The 21,272-nt window shown below is 34.0% G+C and overlaps 1 protein-coding gene across 1 annotated transcript; it reads right to left on the reverse strand.

Moving 5' to 3' along the window:
- Positions 1 to 7,160: 7,160 nt before the first annotated feature.
- Positions 7,161 to 8,140, reverse strand: LOC133333709 (mitochondrial 2-oxoglutarate/malate carrier protein). Its single transcript, XM_061541994.1, has one exon. The coding sequence runs from the start codon at positions 8,126 to 8,128 to the stop codon at positions 7,169 to 7,171; it is 960 nt and encodes a 319-aa protein (XP_061397978.1). The 5' UTR covers positions 8,129 to 8,140; the 3' UTR covers positions 7,161 to 7,168.
- Between the last annotated feature and the right edge of the window lie 13,132 nt (positions 8,141 to 21,272).

Here is a 21,272-nt window from a genome sequence, read left to right on the forward strand (position 1 = left end):
GTTGAGATGAGGTGGTATGTTCAATGTTCTATCCCAATTGTCCTACATATAAAACTGATTTCAAAATAATTTTTGTAGAATCTTAATATCGACCACAAAGGAGTGGGGTTTTTAAAGAATTCTAGTAGACACTCCATCGATCACAAAGCCGTGGATTTAAAAAAAAAATAGTAGACTCTCCATCAATCACAAGGCGTGTATATATATACTATACTAGCGAATGTGGGAATTATTTAAAAACCAATACCGACCATAATTACAATTTTAGTATGTTATCTTATAGTACGTATTTCCAAAAGTACCTCCATATCTTAACTCTACACATCAATTCTGACCGCAACAGAACTCTAACTCTATACTGAATTGGGTATCATTTATTACCTTTTATACTCTAATACTTCTTAGTAATACTTATTTTTGGAAAAATGCAAATTTAGTACCAGTTAGTACACATCAAATTTCCATAACCACCGCCTTTAACTATCATAAGTACGAATTTCCAAAACACCCCAACCTTAATTCCAAATCTCAGGATTCCAACACTGTCAGTTCTCCTAAATCCATATTATATCAAATTTAGTACCGCTTAGAAAACAAGCGTACAAATTTCCATTACTACCTACATCTGGCAATCCAATGGAAATCTAATTACCCAAAGCCAGCATTCCAGCTCTATCGGTTTACTTTAAATTCAAATTATATCAAATTTAGTGTCATTTAGTACACATTAGTGACATTTCCAAAACTCCATACATACCCCAATCCAACACCCCTACAGTGAACCTAACTCCAAATGTCAAAATTCCAGCTCTATCGGTTCACCTGAATCCAAAATTGGTACCTTTTAGTACTTCCTACATACTCCAACAATGATACTAACTCCAAATTTCAGAATCTCAGCTCTATCAGTTCATTCAACTTTCAAATTGTACCAAATTTAGTACAACTTAGTACCTTTAAGTATGAATTTCCAAAACTACGTCGATACCCCAATCCTACACTCTAAACTAACCCTATTTCCAAATTTCAGCGTTCCAGCTCTATCGGCGCACCCAAATACACATTTGGTTCAATTTTGTACACATTAGTACAAATTTCCAAAACTTTCTACAAACCCCAATTCTACACCTCAACAATGATCCTAACTCCCAATTTCAGGATTTCAAATCTATCAGTTCTACAAAAATTCAAATTGTACCAAATAAGTATGAATTTCCAAAACTACATCCAGATTACAATGCTGCACTCCAACAATAACCCTATTTCCAAATTTCAGTGTTCACCTAAAATGTAATTGTACCAAATTTAGTACACGTTAGTACGGATTTCCAAAACGTTCTGCAATGCCCAATCCTACACCCCTATAGTGATACTAACGTCAAATTTCAAGATTCCAGCTCAGTTGGTTCACACAAATTCACATTTGGTACCATTGCCGAACCATTAGTACGAATTTCCAAATTTTCTACATACACCAATCCTACACCCCAAAAATAATTCCAATTCCAAATTTCAGGATCCCAGTTCGATCGGTTCACCCAAATGCAAATTGTTCCAATTATAGTACGATTTAGTACTTTTCGTACACATAAGTAAACAAAATGTCCAAAACCACGTACATATGCCAATCCTATACTCCGACGTTAATGTTAATTTCAAATTTCAGGATTCCAGCTCCATGTGTACCTGCATATTAAATTTGTACCAAATATAGTACCATATAGTACATTTTGTACATATGAGTACACCCTTTCAAAATCATCTCCTTATATTGACCCTACTTCTCGACCTTAATTCGCATTACAAATTTCAAGTTTTGAGCTCAATCCACATGCTACGAAATTGTACCAAATTTAGTACATTTTAGTACTTTTCGGATACTTATATTTCGAATTTCCAATAAGCCGTTTGCTACATTTATTCTACACTCCATCAGTGGCCCTCATTTAAAATTAAACTTTACCGGTTCGGCAAATACAAAGGTTACCCATTTAGTACTTTTAGTGCCGTTTTAGTACGAAAAAGCACAGCCTTATCTGATACCTTTGCACTAAGAATGATCCTCACCCAAAAGTTCAATATTCTAGCTCCAGTCGTTTGCTCTGGGCGTTGATGAACGATGAAGTCAGCCAGTCAATCGCTGTACTCTTTTATTAATGTAGATGGACGATTTGTGGCGGAAGAACGAGAAGGAAAGATCCGAAGGGTTTGACCATCGGACTTGATCTAGGCGTGGTAAAGATAATAGGTTATGCAAAGATTGTTTCAAAGCGGATATTCCATTCGCCTGATATTATAAAATAGATTTTCAACAACATTTTGACAATTTTGTGGGGGAGATACCAGAAGGAGGAGTGGCCCGATATTCTCCATCTTCAAACTTGATTTAAATTTGGAATAAATATTACGATGTGCAAGGTTTGAATGAAATAGGTTACTCCAATCGAAAGTGATTGTGCGCACCAGCCGGACATACAGAGGGACATTTGTAAATCGACTCCAAATTGTCTGAAACGGAGTTGGTCCAAAGTAACTTTTAGTCATAAGGCTCATTGCATAAATTCGGTTGGTTCGGTTATATTTTCAATACACATGTTTTTGGTATACTTAAGGTCCAATCCTAATTTTCTAACCTTAGATCTTCCATATAGACCACAAAGGTGTGGATTTTTAAGGGGAAATTTTTAGCATCTACCCCAAAAGCATAGATTTTTATGTAATATATCTAAAAATCCATATTGATCATAAATGCGGAGACTTTTTTAAGTTTTTGGAGCCTCCATATCGACAGTGAAAAACGTGTATTTTGAATAATCCGATTTAATTGGCACTATAAAATGTACTAGTGATCACAAACAAGTGGCTGTATTGGTCCACTTTTTATATAAAATCAAACTAAATAATATATGAACCGAAACTGAATCGATTTACATTAAACACGATTTAGGGTAAATATCAGTCGTCTTCATCATGACATTCAGCCCTCCATACACCGACTATAATCGATAGTTGAGCATTATAGTTCATCTCAACAACAACACCAACTATAACGACATCTTAATCAGTTCACACACAAGTCTCCTAAACAAAAATTAAATGTCTACGCCATTGAGTCCAAGAGTAGGGACTGTTGCGGCTAGCTGTCAGTTTTATCAGTTTCACTTTGTTGTTATTGTTGTTTTCAAATACAAACATATTTGTTGTAATATTTAACACGACTGCAGTAATCTCGCACAGACGGAATAATACCGAAAGACAGACAGATAATTTTTCGCAAAACAAAACAAAATAATAAACAAAAACGATGTTAGACAAACTGCTGTAACACCATTTCCATTAAAATTACTTAACAGCTAATGATGACACTAATTTATTAATAATTGTCACAAATTGTTTACAAAAAATGAGTCTCTAATGAGTCAAACATTTTTGTTTATAGCTCTATCAGCATATTCACTTTCGTTTGTGTGCCAATACAATTGTCGCCAATCCAACGAATTGTTTTCTTATCAATTGTTATTTAATTTTAAAATCACGAGTTTTTGATTTTTTGCAAATATCACACATTATTCGAAATGCATTTAGAACAAAAATATTTATTCAACCTTGTCGAACTCAAATATGAAAGTGAAAATAGATTTTAATTACTGTAGCTGGGACAGTAGTTGTACAACATACATATTAAAACTTTTACTTTGGAGGTGGATATCAATTTTACCCCTTCGTTTGAGTTTATTTATTATATGATGTAACATTAAGTACATTCAAAATTCTTTAAATCGGCCCGGGCTTTATATGGGGTCTATGTTATTGCATTATTTAGATGTAGATTTTTCACACTCCGAAAAAAAATATTGTTCAAAATTACAGACACTTCGGATAGAAAACTAGTATAGGAACTTCAATATACCGAAATTTAAGCGGGACATTTATATGGGAAGTAAAGCAATTACCTATATAGACAAAAAAATTCTGGATATAAGTTTTTTATTCACCATGATATGCCGATATGCCAAATTATAGCCACTTCAATGAGAAAATTCGGAATTCCAATATCCCGGAATGTCAAAATGAAAAAACAAAATTATGTAAATAAATTTAAAGCAAAATATCGAAATCTAAACCGATTTCATCGAAACTTGTCACATGTTACACTTATTTCAGTATATTTGTGCATTTTGAGTTCTTCATATAAAGGGACTTTGGTGCATTTATATCAAAATCTAAACCGATTTTCACTAAAGTTAACACACATCTTTCTAAACGTAATTCAGTACGCTATGCCAAATTTCGTGCAAATCAAAGTATATATAGGGTCTTTGGTGCACCATTTACATAAAATCGGACGAAAATATAAATGGGAGCTATATCTAAATCTGAACCCTATTTCAATAGGGATCGTCCTTGTGCCAAATAAATGAGCTGTGTCAAATTTCATCAAATTCGGATAAAAAATGCTACCTGTACTTTTTTTACAATTTAACATGTACAGACAGACGGACGGACGGACGGACATGCATAAATCGACTCAAAACGTGATTCTAAACATATTCTCAAAAGGAACCATTTGTCTATCTCGTTTCCTTTTGCCTGTTACAAACCTATGCACAAACACATAATACCCTGTACCACAGTGTGGTAAAGGGTATAATTATAAAATCAAATTAGACCGAATGCGTTTTAAAAACATGACACAACATCCTAAAACATTATATGGCGACTACCCGGAAACTTCAGCATATTGATAATTTTTGGTTGTACAGGTTTTCTACTATATAAGAATCCAAAATATAAAATTACAAATAATTTGGTTGAAGCACGTGTCCAAGCTCCCCAAAATACTAAAATTCGGGATGTCAATTAGAGAAAATCCGGTTAAAAACGAGCCCAAATCCCCCCAAAATACCGAATAATGGGAGTTACCCGAAAATATAGGCCAATATAGATAATTTTTAATATGGAATTCTACTCAATTAGATCAAAAGTTTTTAATTGCTCGTAAATTGGTTGAAATATGCGCTCAAGGTCCCCAAAAGGCGATCTTTGGGATATAACGTTATATGGGGGCTTCCCTAAAAGGTGGACCAACTACTGATTATTACTACTACTGATTACTGATTTACTACTATCATACTACAGCCCAAAATAACAAATAAAACCTAATTTGGTTGAAACATGTAACCAAAAACATCAAAATACCGAATATTGGGGGGCACCAAAACATAAGTCAATATTTATAAATGACCGTATTCAAATCTGATACCCAACGTGAATCCAAAAAAGTGGACCCATATTTATATTAATTACGTAATGAGAACCAAATTACAGCAAATTCAATTGAAAAACTTTAAAAAATCGCCATAATACCGAATATTTGGGGGTACCTTTATATGGAGGCTATACCAAAACGTGGACCGATATCTCTCATTTGTATTACCAACCATCCTAGGAGTAATAACAATGCTACTGCATTTCAATATTTCGATCAGGCACATTTCAGCCGTATCAAAGTGTATATACCCTCATTAGTCATAAGACTGAGGGTGAGGGTATATAAATAACATGGCAAAATTCATAACGTACCAGTGAGAAAAGGCTATTGGAAAATTTATTATTCCATTGACTACCCTTTTATCCGATAAAAGATAGGTCAGATGTCACATCGTATCTATGAAAAATTTTGATATAAAAATAACTTTTAATCGCGTAGTCTTAAATCCTCGGCCGAATGCCAGCTATTGAGAAAACAAATTATTTTAATTATTTTTTTTTTTCATGCATTATCCGAATTGTCTGCTTATCCCTTGGAGATAGTTTTAAACCCCCGCTGAAAGCCGGTTATTTTGGATATTTGTTTTATTAAAACGAATATTACCTTCATCGGACCACAAACGACGAAGTTGTGAGCATAGAAATTTCGGAAGTTCAGACGTCCATATCTCGGGGAGTGAGACGAGATCTGCCTGTGGTAAACATTTCAGTAAAATCTGAAATGAACCCTAAACGCAAAGAAAAAAATGTTTTAACAACTTAGTTTGACAGGTGTCGATTTCCAGTCCACCTTTTCCAAGCCACCTATTACCATTTATCTCAACAGTGCACACCAACTTTGAGTCTAATACAAAATTTGAGATCAATTTTAAAATTCACAAAATTTAGTATTAGTACTTCCTTATCTAAATCCTACACACCAGATGTGCGTAGAACTTATCGATCAATTTTAGTTCGGTTCCCCACTCCTTATGTTAGTCTTCATACTAAAGGTTCTAGATCCATTCGTTTATCAATAATCAAATGCAGTACATTTAATGCATGTCGTTCACTTTCTTTCGCAGCATTTATGGCCCTCGTTCTAAATTTCATAGCTACCAAAAATCAATATTCAATATACAGTCGAAATCGTTTATATCGACGACCAAGGGACCGGCGAAATTGGTCGGTATATGCGATATGTCGCTACGAACGATATCAATTATAGGGCAAAACATTTATCGGGACTTTTGGCTATGTTTCTATTCCGTTTATAATTTTTAAATATTTTTTATATTTTACTAGTTAAAAAGTAAATGCATAAAAATTCAACCACTTATAAATATTTTACTCCCTTCACTGGAAATGGTGTAACCAGCTATTATAGAGTAAGTCAACAATAGTTACGCTTTCAATGCATGACTAGTGCTGTTTGCCTCTTTACAATCAATTAGCGCAACTGTCTTTAGTCACAATTAGCTTTGCGTTGTGAAAACAAGTCAATTTTGTTACCAAGCTGCACAAAAAAAGGGGGACAGCAGCAGCCACGAATTTTTTGAATTTGCAAATTAAAAACAACAACAAATTTTTTTAACTAATATATTATTTCCTTTCGTTTAGCTTTATTATTATCATTATTGGAATCTCATTTAACACAATTTGTTTCTTTTTCTTTCAAGTTTTAACAATTAACATAACGAGGAACGAGGTCGTTTTTCTGCTACTTCATCCTCTCTGTTTTCTTTTCCTGGGAACTCGTTACACATTTACAATTAAATTACATACATTTATATATATATATACAAATCTCTTTTTCTTTATAAAAAACAGATTATTTGTGTGATGGTTTGTTTGTTTGATTGAAGACCACAGCCATTAATGGTGGCATTTGTCCGTCCTTCTCTTTTTGGCTTTACAATCACAGATCCTTTTTGGCGGCAAAGTTGAAATAGGCCTGATTCAATTGTTCGAGGAAAATGAATGTCAGCACAGTGTGTGGACCCAAACGGCAGTAGTAGGGTGTGAAACCCTTCCAGAGAGCAAAGACACCTTCTTGGCGCAATACACGACCCAAGACGTCGAAGGTACCACGATATTCGGGCTTACCATCGACATATTTCTGATTTTGGATGCGAGTCTTGGCCATATCCAAGGGCATGGAGGCAATTGTGGTCAGCAAACCGGACAACATACTGGCACAGAAATGCAATTTGATACCTTCTTCCATTTGCAATGGTCCCTTGCGGAAGTAGGTTTTGAATTGTGAATAGGAGGCAAGTTGAGTCATGTTGACGACCATGGCACGGCCAACGGTGGGAAGACTGCCACGCCATAATGTGGCCAAACCTTCTTCGGTGGTGATGCGTGTCAGGGCATTGAAAACATTCTTGTAGTTACGTCTTTCGGCCAAAGGCAGACGACCATCGGAGGCCATACGCACGAGAGCAACTTCGGCGGGGGTGCCAATGAAGGCACCACAAGCTCCAGCAATAACACCCATCAACATACTAGCCGATACATTGGGATCCTTGTTGAAATAGGTCTTGTAGGCATCGTTTAAGTACGAGAACATGCCCAAACGACCGGTGGTGTATGTGGCCTGACGTAATAGAGCGGCGCCAATACCCTGATACAAACCCAAAGGACCCTCTTTGCTTATCACAGTCTGCATGCAGTGGAAGGAGTTGCGGAATTCTTTTTTGCCACTGCCGGCACCGGAAATTTGCATGCGTGTCTTGACCAAATCAAAGGGTTGCACAATCATGGTGGCACCCATGCCGGCTCCACCGCCAAATACAAATTTCAAACCATTTGGAATGCTTTTGGCTGGTGTGGACTGTTGTTGTTGCTGTTTTTGTTCTTGTTGTGGTTGAGACATTTTGTCGCCTATTGGGATGTAAGCTTCCTCGGGTGTTGTTGTTTTTGTAGTTTTTTTCTGTATTTATTGTCAAGTATTTCGTCGTTGTAAGGCCGCAGCAGCACCACTTTCTATCAGTTGTTGTTGTTTTGTTGTAAAATGCTCAGATGACACCAGAACCAAAATCAAAACACTAAAATGAAAATAAAACGTAACAATTACACCGTGTTGAAGAAACAACAACACCAAATATCTATGCACCGACCAACAAATATTTGGCAAAGAAAAAGTTATGAATTTTTGCAATAAATCGATAATCCAGTTGCTGACTGGCTGGTCGGTTGATTATGGAACGAGCATACGGCTACGGACAAACAACAGCAAACCAAAATGACATTGGCAAAAATATGACAGTTGTTAAATAATACTCGCTCGCTTGCTGCTCTCCACCAATGTCAGGTCATATGGTTTGCATGTTTGGAGTCTCCGCTCCGCTGCCACCTCCTCACTTACCTCTTCTCCCACAACCGCGCGCAAAAAAACAATGAGGCAAAAATATTTCAATAGGGGACCGTATGACTTGTCTGCGCAAGCGAAAAACAAACTGTCACTATGGACGAAGAGTATCGTACTGAATGAATGACTCGGTCGGACTCTCAATACATGGCCCCCACATCATCATCATACTGCTCACAAAACACACAGTTGCTCCACAACAAAATGTTGATTGCTGGCTGACGGGCTGGCACTCAGGTTGTTTTCTGCTCAGCGACAATGCGTATATACAGAAATACACTCAGCAGTAGATTGTTGTTGTTTTGTTGGGGCATCATACACACAAACACACCCATTTTATTTCGTTCGTTTTTCGTCTACGTCATAACGCGATTATATTTAGATCGCCACCGTCGTCACAATCAGACTCCAACAATAAAAAAACTCAAATGAATTGTAGAATGGAATAAAAGAAAACAACAAAAACAAGATCAAATCAAATGAAACGTCATCAACAGCAACGACAATGACAACCGGCGACAATTCCCACTGCACTTTGTTTAGGCGAAAACAGCTGTTTTATCAGAGAGAAGAGAAATAGGAACAACAAAATATCCATCTGTCAAATGAATGAGGGAAAACAACAAAGAATGTAAGAGAGTAAACTGTGTGAGAGATAGGAATGAAGTAATGAGAAATTGAGAATTATAAACGGGGAAACAACGTGTACATTAGAGTAGTTCGAAAATTGAATGAGTTTTTTGGTGGTTTTATTTTTTATTATTATGGTCAGGGATGGTAATGTATTATTTATTTAAAAGGTATACAAATTGAACAAATAATAGATTATAACGTTGATGGAAGAGGAAAAGTGATTTAACAATTAATAGTGGGATCGATCAAAATCGGTGAAAATAAATCATATAATTATACCATTATCCACCACAAGTTTTAGTGTATTTTAGAAATTTCATTGCAACACATCAAAATATTCATCCGAGACCTCATTAAAAACTCTTGATTAGAATAAAATTCTATGTCGATTTTACCATGTCCGAATGTTTAAATCACGATTGAGCTTTGAAATTTTGCACATAACTTTTTAATACTCCTAAGATGTTTGGTATTGAAAATGGATATATTAGTACCCCGATATGCGGTATTTTTAGCTTTTAAGCACGTTTTTCATCAGGAACGGGTTTCGAGTAAAAAGTTACAAAACTTGTAAAATTAGTAGATTCTTTTAGGTTCTGGAACGGAACTATTATGTGTTTTTTGCAACTCCATCTTTGTTATGAATAGAGACAAGAGAACAATCCAAACCATGGACTGAAGCTGGAGAAAGTGCCACAAAGAAGGCAAAAACAATTCAATCGGCTGGTTAGGTTACGGCAACGGTTTTTTTGGGACTACAAAGGTATTTTATTGATTGATTATCTGCAAAAGGGTAAAACAATAAATTCAGAGTTGCAACCTTTTGGATCAATTAAATGTACAAATTCGAGAAAAACGTCCTGGCTTACAACACAAAAAATAATTTTTCATCAAGACAACGCACCATCGCTCAAGAGTGTTTTAACAATGGCTTAAATCAACGAATTTGGATGAACCGATAAAGCTGGAATATTAAAAATTTAGAATCAAGATTACTGTTGGAGAGTATAATGAAGGTACGCAGGATTTTTTTTTTTTTTTTTGAAAATTCGTACTTATGTGTACTAAGTGGCACTAAAGTTGGTACAATTTGAATTTAAGGTGAACCAATAGAGAAATCCTGAAATTGGGATTGTATGTTGTAGGTAGTAATAGAAATTTGTACGTATGCGTACAAAATGGTACTAAATAATGCTGAAATTAAGATATACAAGTACGAGTTGCTTGACCACCACCCACCTTATTTTCCTGATTTAAATCCCAGTGACTTTTACTTGTTCCTAAATCTAAAAAATCCTTGCTGGCAAGTATTTTAACTCAAATTAATGATTACAGTTGTAAACCGTTATTTTGAAGACCTTGAAGAAAACTATTTTATTCAAGGGATAGAATTGCGAGAAAAGCGTTAGACTAAGTCTATTGAAGTTTCAGGAGATTATATTGAAAAATAAAAATATTATTGAAAAACTAACTATTCTCTTTCATTGATAGGCTAAGAAGTTTTCGAACCGCCCTCGTAATCAGCTACAATTTCGAATTTTTTGTTGTCAGTGGGTGGAAATTGTTCCTACTAAAATGATCAATAGTAGTCCACTTTTTAGGGTAGCCCCCTTAGTACCCTCAATTTTCGGAATTACATCATGAGTAGTAATTTGGTATTTAGGGTTCACACGGCTGAATCTAGAAATTTAGGGCGAAGGTCACTCTTTGTCCAAAGGTGACAGATAGGGCTGGGTTTTTGGAAATACGTGCTAGAAGGGCTCGATAACTATGATAACATTTGTATTTGGCGAACCGGTAGAGCTAGAACCCTTAAACTTGAAACAAGAGTCACTGATGGAATGTAGGAAAGATGTATCCATTTTTTTTAAATTCGAATTACAAGTATCAGAAAAATACTAAAATTTGGTAGACTTTAATAGGCAGTGGATTTTGAAATTTGGAATGTGAATTAAGGTTACGAAGTAGGGTGGGTAAAGAAATTGGTTTTGAAAGCGTGTACTCATGTAGAAACTAAATAAAGCTGGAATCCTGAAATTTGAAATTAAGATTACTGTCGGAGTGTAGGATATCGATATGTAGGTAGTTTTAGAAATTTGTACTTATGTGTACGAAAAGTACTAAATGATACTATATTTGGTACAATTTGGATTTGGGTGAACCAATAGAGCTGGAATTCTGATATTTAGGTTTAGAAACACTGTTGCAGTGTAGGATTGGAGTTTTTAGGAAATTTTGGGACGTCGTATTATTTGTGTATTAAATTTGGTACAATTTGAATTTAAGGTGAACCAATAGAGCTGGATTTTTCGAAATTTGGAGTTAGGATCCCTGTTAAGTGTAGGGTTGGATTATGGATGTAGTGGATGTAGATTAATAAACCGATATATCTGGGATCCAGAAATTTGTAAATTTGTTGGGTTTTAGAATTGGGGTGTATAGGAAGTTTAGCAAAATTTGTGGATTTGGGCAAACCAATATAGCTGGATTCTTTAAATTTGAAGTTAGGATCACTGTTGGGGTGTAAGATTGGCCTATGTAGGAAGTTTTGAAAATTCATACTAGTGTGTACTAAATTTTGTACAAATTACATTTTGGGTGAACTGATAGAGATTTCCGTTGTTTGTGTGTGTAAATTTGGTACAATTTGAATTTTAGGTGAAACGATAGAGCTGAAACCTCGAAATTTTTAACATTGAGATATGTAGGAAGTTTTGGAAATTCGTACTAAATGGTACTAAATTCGGTACAATATGGATTTGGGAAAACAGATAGGGCTGGAACCCTGGAATTCGAAGATAATTGAATTTTGTACTAATGTGTAACAAATGGTGCTTAATTTGATACAATTTGGATTTAAGTGATCCGATAGGGCTGGAATCCTGAAGTTTGGAATTAGCTCATTTTTAAAGAAAACCAAATATGACAATAAGAGAACATCCCTTATCTCAAATTACCTTCCATATAACGTTAACGACCCATTTTCGGTATATGTATATATATATATATCCTTCGATTTGCACGAAATTTGGCACAGGGTACTGAATTAAGTCTAGAACGATGTGTGTAAAATTTTGAAAACCCCTTTTTAGATATAGCTCCCATATATATGCTATATCCGATTTTAGGTAAATATGCACCAAAGTATATATGTTCGATTTGTACGAAATTTGGCATAGCGTATGAATTAATTCTAGAACGATGTGTGTTAAATTTTGCAAACAGTTCAGATTTGGATATCATATATATTTTTGTTTTTTTCAGGTTCTAATGAGACCCTATATATCCAAAATTTCCTGAAATTTGGATTTTTAAGTTAATGAAGAATCAAAATGTTCCGAATGCAAATGTTTTTATTATTTAATACAAACATGTGACAAGATTTGATGAAATCATATATACAGAATATTATCAATTTTTTTTTGACATTGCCCTCATATAAGAGAAGCATCCCTATTGTCAGTATTTTGGGGATTTGCAGAATGACATTTTAATTTAATTTGAAATTTTTGCTCAAAAATTGCCTATATATTCCATCTGTTGAATGGTGAAGTGAATAAACTCCTTCCAGACTGGTTTTTAATTTTAGAAGTTTTTTTAATCAATGTATTTTTTTGTCCTGAAAACCATTTTAAGTTCTTGGTATTTGTGCTTTTTACAATTAGCTATCCTGCCAAAATTCAACGGCTGTTCATTTCATTTTCGTTTAAAATTTACTGCCTAAGTTTTTATTAACTAAATAATACACTTTCTAAAATTACCACCCTAATATTCACAAAAACATATAAATACTCTTCACCAAAATAGCGGCCCGGTAAAACAACGCGTATTTATCTACACCATCGTAAAGATGCAGACCCCCTCCCAAAAAATACAAAACTAAAGCATCATTACCGAGTGACCGTAAATTGCGGATATTTACGTAGTATTTCTGTTAATAACCTTGACAATCAAATAACAACATTATTTTGTGCGTACAAACATATATACATGTACATACGTATATCTTTGGGATTCTGTTGTCACGATTTCTTGTTATCGTATTTCGTCTTCTTCTTCCTCGATATAATCACAAAAATTTGCGTAGTGATTCATTAACAACTAACAAAAAATTGGGTGGGTGGGTGTTTTTCTTTATCTCTGGAAAACGCGTCGTAACACATTTCATCAGCCGCTAAAATGTTTCGTCAATACGGAACAGAAATTGTTGCCAAAACTATGTATGTACTCACATGCTTGCATATCGTTGTCGTCATCGCCAAATTCTGAAATTAAAGTATTGTTTGTTTTATTATTTTGCGATAAAAATATAGAATTCCATTCAAATTTAAACATTTTCTTAGGAAGACAGATATTTATGACATAACGATACTTGAGATTATCTAGGGTCTTATTTTTTCTAAAGAAACAAAATGTTGAACCGAAGAATTGCATTAATGCTTTGAAATTTTTGCATACCTTTTTTCTACTCTTAAAATGTTTCGTAGTTCAAATGACATATATGGGTACTGATTTTGGAATACCTTTCAGCAGCATTTCCCTAATGCGAGAGGGCTATAATTTGAGCCATTTATTTTGAAGAGGTTTAAGTTCAATTTATGTTCTGTTCTGTTAGGTTATATTAGCCATAAACAAAATAATGCTACTTAAAATATTTTTGAAATACATCAAACCCAAACCTTTAAGCATGTCAAAATAAGAAAAAATGAATTTAAACCGCTTTCAAAATAAACGACTCATTTGGCATTTCATTGTGTGTGAAGAACGACGTGACCCTCGGGTTATATATAAAAAAATCATGGATTGGTCCTATTTTTACAGAAAAACCAGTAAGGAAAGTTCGAAAGTCGAACGGTGACGATTATGTGATAACCTTCACCACTTTGGGTTCCAATCTGAAATTTATGAAAATTGAGTGCCAATCATCGAGCAAAATCTATATAAATGGACACAGTGAGCAATTTTTTCTCAATCGGACAAATATTGAGACTTTGGTGCACCATTTACCTAAAATCGGACGAAACTATATATGGGAGCTATATCTAAATATGAACCGATTCTAACAATACATCAATCTGGGCCTAATTCAATATTCTGTGCAAAATTTTGTGTCAATGGGACAAATATAGGGAGTTTGGTGCAGCATTTAACTAAAATCGGATGAAACTATATATGGGAACTATACCAAATCTGAATCGATTCCAACAAAATCTGGCATACATCAATCTTGACCTAAAATCCGACGAAACTATATATGGGAGCTATATATAAATCTGAACCGATTTCAAAGAAAAAAACTTCGAATAGACCAATCTGGGCCTAATTCAATATTCTGTGCAAAATTTTGTCTCAATCGGACAAATGTGGGCAGTATGGTGCTCCATTTACATAAAATCGGACGCAACTATTTATGGGAGCCATATATAAATCTGAACCGATTTCAACAAAACCTGCCATGTATCAATCTAGACTTAAGTCAGTAATCTGTGCAAAATTTTGTCTCAATCGAACAAATATTGGGAGTTTAGTGCACCATTTAATTAAAATCGGACGACCTACATCTAAATCTGAACCGCTTTTCTCTAATTTCAATAGGGTTCGTCCTTGGGCCAAATAAGTGACATGTGCCAAATTTCATTCAAATCGGATCATAAATGCGACCTGTACTTTGTTCACAAAAATACATAGACGGACGGACATGCATAAATCGACTTCGAAAGTGATTCTATGCATATTTTCAAAAGGAACCATGTATCTATTTCGATTCCTTTTGCCTGTTACAAACATATGCACAAAGACATAATACCCTGTACCACAGTGTGGTGAAGGGTGTAAAAATAGAATACAAATAATTAAAAACATTTCGCTGAACCATTGCAAAAATTTGTTGGTTAGGTTCATCAACCATCAGCCCTTTGATAAGATAAGTTATTTAAGACTGACAGATTGTTATTGGTGTATAGGCGTGACATAGGCCTGGGTTTTTGGAAATTCGAGCTCGAAGGGTACATTTCATACTAAAATCTACTAAATATGGAACCTTTAGTATTAGGCTATTAGAGCTAGAATCCTGAATTTTTGAATGTGGGTCACTAATGGAAAATTTGAAAGGGTTTGTGGAAATTCGAACTATAAGTGTACGAAAAGTACTAAACGTTACTAGAATCTTGGAATTTTATATGAAATACATGTTGGGAAGTGATTTCCATTTATGGAAATGGTTTAAAAATTCGTACTTATAAGTACGAAAAGAACTAAGTGGTAATAAATTTGGTGCAAGTTGGATTTAGGTGAACAGATAGAGCTGGAGTCTTCAAATTGGGAATTAAAGCCACTGTTGGAGTTTAGTTTAGGAAATGCGTACTTATGGGTACGAAAAGTAAAAATGGTACTAAATTTAGTACAATTTGGATTTTTTGCGAACGGATAGAGCTGAAACCTGACTACTGTTGAGGATTGAGCTATAGAAAAAACTTTGGAAATTGGTACTTTTGTGTACGAAAAGTACTAAACGGCACTAGACTTGGTACAATTTGGATTTGAGCGAAGAAATATAGCTGAAATCCTTAAAAGTGGACTTAAGATTATTATTGCAGTGCATGACTGAGGTAGTTTTGGTAATTCGTACGTGAACGGGTAGAAGTGGAATCCTTAAAGTTGCAACAAAGATTACTGTCGGACTGTAGGATTGAGATATTTTTGGAATATGGAAAAGTACATAATTGTACCAAATATGGTACAATTTGGTTTTTGGTGAAAATATAAAGCTGGAATTCTTAAATTTGAACTTACGTCTTACTCAGATCTGGGGTAGTTTGTAAAATTTATACTTATGTGAAGTAAACGGTACTGAATTTGGTACAAGTTGATTTTTTGTGAACGAATAAAACTGTACTCATCCTCAATTTTGGAATAAAAATTACTGATAGAGTGTAGGATTGAGGTAGTTTTGGAAAATTGTACATATGGGTACGAAAAGTACTAAATTTTGGACAAATTCGATATAGGTATACATATACAGCTGGAATCTTGAAATAGTTAGTTGGATTGTAGGATTGAGATAGTTTAAGAAATTCGTACTTATGGATATTAAGGGATACTAAGTGTAGTAAATTTGGATTTTGGGTGAACGGATAGAGCTGGAAACCTAAAATTTAGCATATTGATTGCTGTTTGACCGTAGAATTAAGACATGGAGGTAGTCTTGAAAATGTATACTTATGTGTTCGAAAATTGCAGAATAGAACTAAATGGAAAACCTGTACGTATTAGGCAGAATATTTAATTGGAATTTTGATCACTTTTGAATCCATATAATGGAAATAAGAAATATATTTCGGAAATTAGTGCTTAAGTGTATGAAAAGCAATAAGTGGTAATAAGCTTGATATTTGATGTAGGAATAGAGGTGGAATGATTTCCATATACAATATTATTTATTTTTTTATTCCCTTTTCGCATACGAAGTAGTGGACATTTCGCTAGTACCTTATATAAAACGAATAGTAACATATGTGTGTAATTCCCGAAGACCTTCGCTCACCATAGGCTGAAGTTAAATATCTGTCAGCAACACCGACTGACACTTTATTATTTGTTTCTATAGAAAAAATTGGATGGAGCCTTTGGTAATATTTTAAAACACTTCATTGGACCCTAGTAAAAATTCGTTTTACTCCTGGGTCCTATTTTTTTTGCTATTCTAACACAATTATTTCAGTAAACAAATTAGAAAAAAAAATTTTTTCTCAAGAAAAAAATTTGTCGAAACTTTTCTAAACAAATCGTGGGACGTTATTTTTTTAAAAACCTAAAAAATCGTGAAAAACTCAGTTCCCAATTTCTCTATAAAAAATATGTTTTATCCGAAAACCTATTTTTTCTTCTTTTTATAGAAAATGTTTTAATGTTTTTAATATTTTATTTATTTTTTCAGTTCAAAAGGAAATGTCAACAAAATTGTTTTCAACGAACAGAGCAAAGCAGAATTTGCGTGTACGGCAAATTCTGAACAGGCAAATTTTTGTTTTTCTTCCACGCACAAACTCAGTATTTGCCAAATAAAAATTTGCCTGTGGAAAAACAGACATAGAAATAAATTTTGGACCCTTAAGACCCTTTTAGAAAAAAATCGTGGGGTCCTTAATTCGTATTTTTTTAGAAAAAAAAAATCGTGGTAAACTTGGTTCTTTTTAATTTCTTTTGTATGTTTTTTTCAAACAAATGGTTTTGATCACTTTCAGACACGTTACTCTACTACCTAGTAGAACGTCTATAGACAAAATTGTACATCCTCAGTTCTATTTTTCCTAAAGAAAAAAAATCGCACCAGCTCAAATTTCTCAGTTCTGATTCCTTCCTATGGAAAAGGTTCAATTCCTTTCTGGTTTGAGAACGTCTGTTTGAATTTAGTTGGTAGAAAAAAGTGGAGAACCTGTTTTCAATATAAAAACTTGTTTAGTTAATAAATAATCGCCAGGTAAGCGATTGATTGAAAATCCCAATTATATTGAAAACTAGTTTTAATGTTCTTCCGAGGGTACTTCCTTTTTTTAGATAATGTTGTGAGGTAGTCTTTTACCTGCATAGAAAACTGGTTTCACTGAGAAAATCTTTCGAAGTCATTTTTTTTATCAAAATGAGGTTTTGAAATAGCGATGTAGTCAACCACACAGCTAACATTTTCAAGAAAGACTGCTGTGTGTGGTAATTCCTAATGAGTAAATTATTTTCAGACATCCAAAGAAAAACTAAAAAAACCCAATTTGAAACGGTGTAGTGATTGTTGTTTTTTCAATAAGAGTTCAAAGACCCCTGTTAAAAAAACGATTAACATACAAAATGTTTTAGGTCACAATGCCTTTACAAATTATATGTCTGTATGCACTGCTGTCTAGCAAACATTATAATTTACAATTATAATTTACATTTCATTTTTATTCATTTAAAACTGTCTCGGCTTGGCGATAATCAAGGCTGTAGTTAATTTCTTAAATAGACTAATTATGCCTTCAAATTCATTCTCTTGGTAGACTTTCAATTCATTTTTTTCAATATGTTTGTTTATACTCTTGAGACATTTTTGTGTCATACATCTGTTATTGACAGGGGACGGTTTGGGTCTGGACTGTATAAATTACCATCATCCACAGCAGAGTTCATATTTATTCGATTAGCCTAATACAAATTGTGCGTTGTGTGTCTGTAATTTCACACAGTATAAAGTCATTAACATCGACTGACTAATTTGCATATAAAATGAATTTAAGAAATGAGCAATCACACTTTTTTCTTCTCTTATATTTGAAAATCACTTCAATTGAAATCTTCCAAATAAAGAAACTGGCTTTTTGGGATTCTGTAACGCACCTGCGTTTTTCTACCTGTGCCGCTTACTCAGAACAATTACATTTGAAAGTGGCAGCTGGCAGTGCACATAATTGAGGTTGTTCTCATTTTAGTTACATAGGTGTGGTGCGATGAGTTCTTCTTAATTTGAAACGAATTAACAGAAATTCAAGAATAAAATTGTTCGGTTTTAGTTGATCAAAATGTTAAAATAATAATTGTTCTTGCAATCACTTCTTCAACAAATCACCCTTTGACAATTTATTTTTTGGAGACCAAAAAGAAAAATATATTTAAAAAAATATTCTTTAAAAAATCCACGCCTTGTTGGATGGCCCTTGAAAAAATATTCTTTAAAAAATCCACGCCTTGTTGGATGGCCCTTGAAAAAATATTCTTTAAAAAATCCACGCCTTGTTGGATGGCCCTTGAAAAAATATTCTTTAAAAAATCCACGCCTTGTTGGATGGCCCTTGAAAAAATATTCTTTAAAAAATCCACGCCTTGCTGGATGGCCCTTGAAAAAATATTCTTTAAAAAATCCACGCCTTGTTGGATGGCCCTTGAAAAAATATTCTTTAAAAAATCCACGCCTTGTTGGATGGCCCTTGAAAAAATATTCTTTAAAAAATCCACGCCTTGTATGGATGGCCTACCCTTGAAAAAATATTCTTTAAAAAATCCACGCCTTGTATGGATGGCCTACCCTTGAAAAAATATTCTTTAAAAAATCCACGCCTTGTATGGATGGCTCTTGAAAAAGTATTCTTTAAAAAATTTACGCCTTGTATGGATGGCCTACCCCTGAAAAAATATACTTTAAAAAATCCACGCCTTGTATGGATGGCCTACCCTTGAAAAAATATTCTTTAAAAAAATCCACGCCTTGTATGGATGGCCCTTGAAAAAATATTCTTTAAAAGATCCACGTTCCCTTGTCCATCCCATAATTGCACACGGGTGATATCCTATTCTATGAAATTGTAATATCCAACGGCGATTCTAATAAATTGTATATCAATTTCGATTATTGTATTCGTTTTTTTCCTTTGCAATTGGAATATTGTAATCACAATCGAATTCCAATCCACACCGATACATTTCGGTAATTTCAATTGGGAACCACCAACCATCCTAGTAACGCCAATATCATTATTTCCTAGCTTTTGGCATAAATATCTACAATTTTCATACTTGTGGCCACAACAGTTGTGGATTATTTGGTTACACGCACCAATTCCCCTTCTCTAAACAATCTACAGCTCAACATTCCTTCCTTCGATAGAAGTTTGGAAAAAAGGAAAGGGAGTCCTTGAATGGGAAAGAAAAAATCTCATTTGTTTCTTCGTTTCTTTGGTCATTCTCTGGAATTTGTCTGAGTAGAGTGGTTGTGGGCAATCTTTAGTTGAATTTTTCGTAATTTGAAATTGTGTTTGTATGTGTGTGTGCATGCCGGTTTCTTGTGATATCATCACTGTTGGCTATAGCCTCAAAGTGTATTGCAAGTGTTGGTATTTCAATTTGCCAAATACGAAAAAAGGCAGGACAAGAACAAAGGAAGATAAATTTAAATCGTGCAACATTCTTCAGTCAAGCCGAACAAAATAATTGAATCCACAGAATAGTTTATTCTGCACAAAATTCCAGAATACACACAACACGCAACCGAAGATAAATGCATTTTCTCAGCACTTCATTGGTGATGTGCTGGCATGGTGTATACTGAGGACGAACTTGATTAAATGCTGTGGACATAACTTCGTGTTTAGATTCAACATCACTATTTAGGGAATTTTTTGGAAGACGTAGTTGCGAATTTTTAAACTAATATTTTCTTTGCATTTTTTAAAGAATATTTTTCTGGATGCAATATAGGCGTGGATTTTTTAAAAAATATTTTTTTAGTGACCAACTATAGGCGTGGATTTTTTAAAAAATATTTTTTTAGTGACCAAATATAGGCGTGGATTTTTTAAAAATATTTTTTTAGTGACCAAATATAGGCGTGGATTTTTTAAAAATATTTTTTTAGTGACCAAATATAGGCGTGGATTTTTTAAAAAATATTTTTTTAGTGACCAAATATAGGCGTGGATTTTTTAAAAAATATTTTTTTAGTGACCAAATATAGGCGTGGATTTTTTAAAAAATATTTTTTTAGTGACCAAATATAGGCGTGGATTTTTTAAAGAATATTTTTTTAGTGACCAAATATAGCCGTGGATTTTTTAAAGAATATTTTTTCCGAAGACTAGAATAGCCGTGGATTTTTTAAAGAATATTTTTTCCGAAGACTAGAATAGCCGTGGATTTTTTAAAGAATATTTTTTCCGAAGACTAGAATAGCCGTGGATTTTTTAAAGAATATTTTTTAGTGACCAAATATAGCCGTGGATTTTTTAAAGAATATTTATACCCTTCACCACACTGTGGTACAGGATCTTATGTCTTTGTGCATATGTTTGTAACAGGCAAAAAGAAACGAGATAGACGCATGGCTCCTTTTGAGAATATGCATAGAACCACTTTCTGAATCGATTTATGAATGTCCATCTGTCCGTCCGTCAGTTTGTCCATGTTAAATTATAAACAAAATGCAGGTCGCATTTGTTATCCGAATTGAATGAAATTTGGCACATCTCATTTGTTTGGCTCAAGAACGAACCCT

Source organism: Musca vetustissima, unplaced genomic scaffold, assembly GCF_032173495.1.
Source record: "Musca vetustissima isolate MV318-11 ecotype Yass unplaced genomic scaffold, APGP_CSIRO_Mvet_v1 utg223463, whole genome shotgun sequence".
Taxonomy (NCBI): domain Eukaryota; kingdom Metazoa; phylum Arthropoda; class Insecta; order Diptera; family Muscidae; genus Musca; species Musca vetustissima.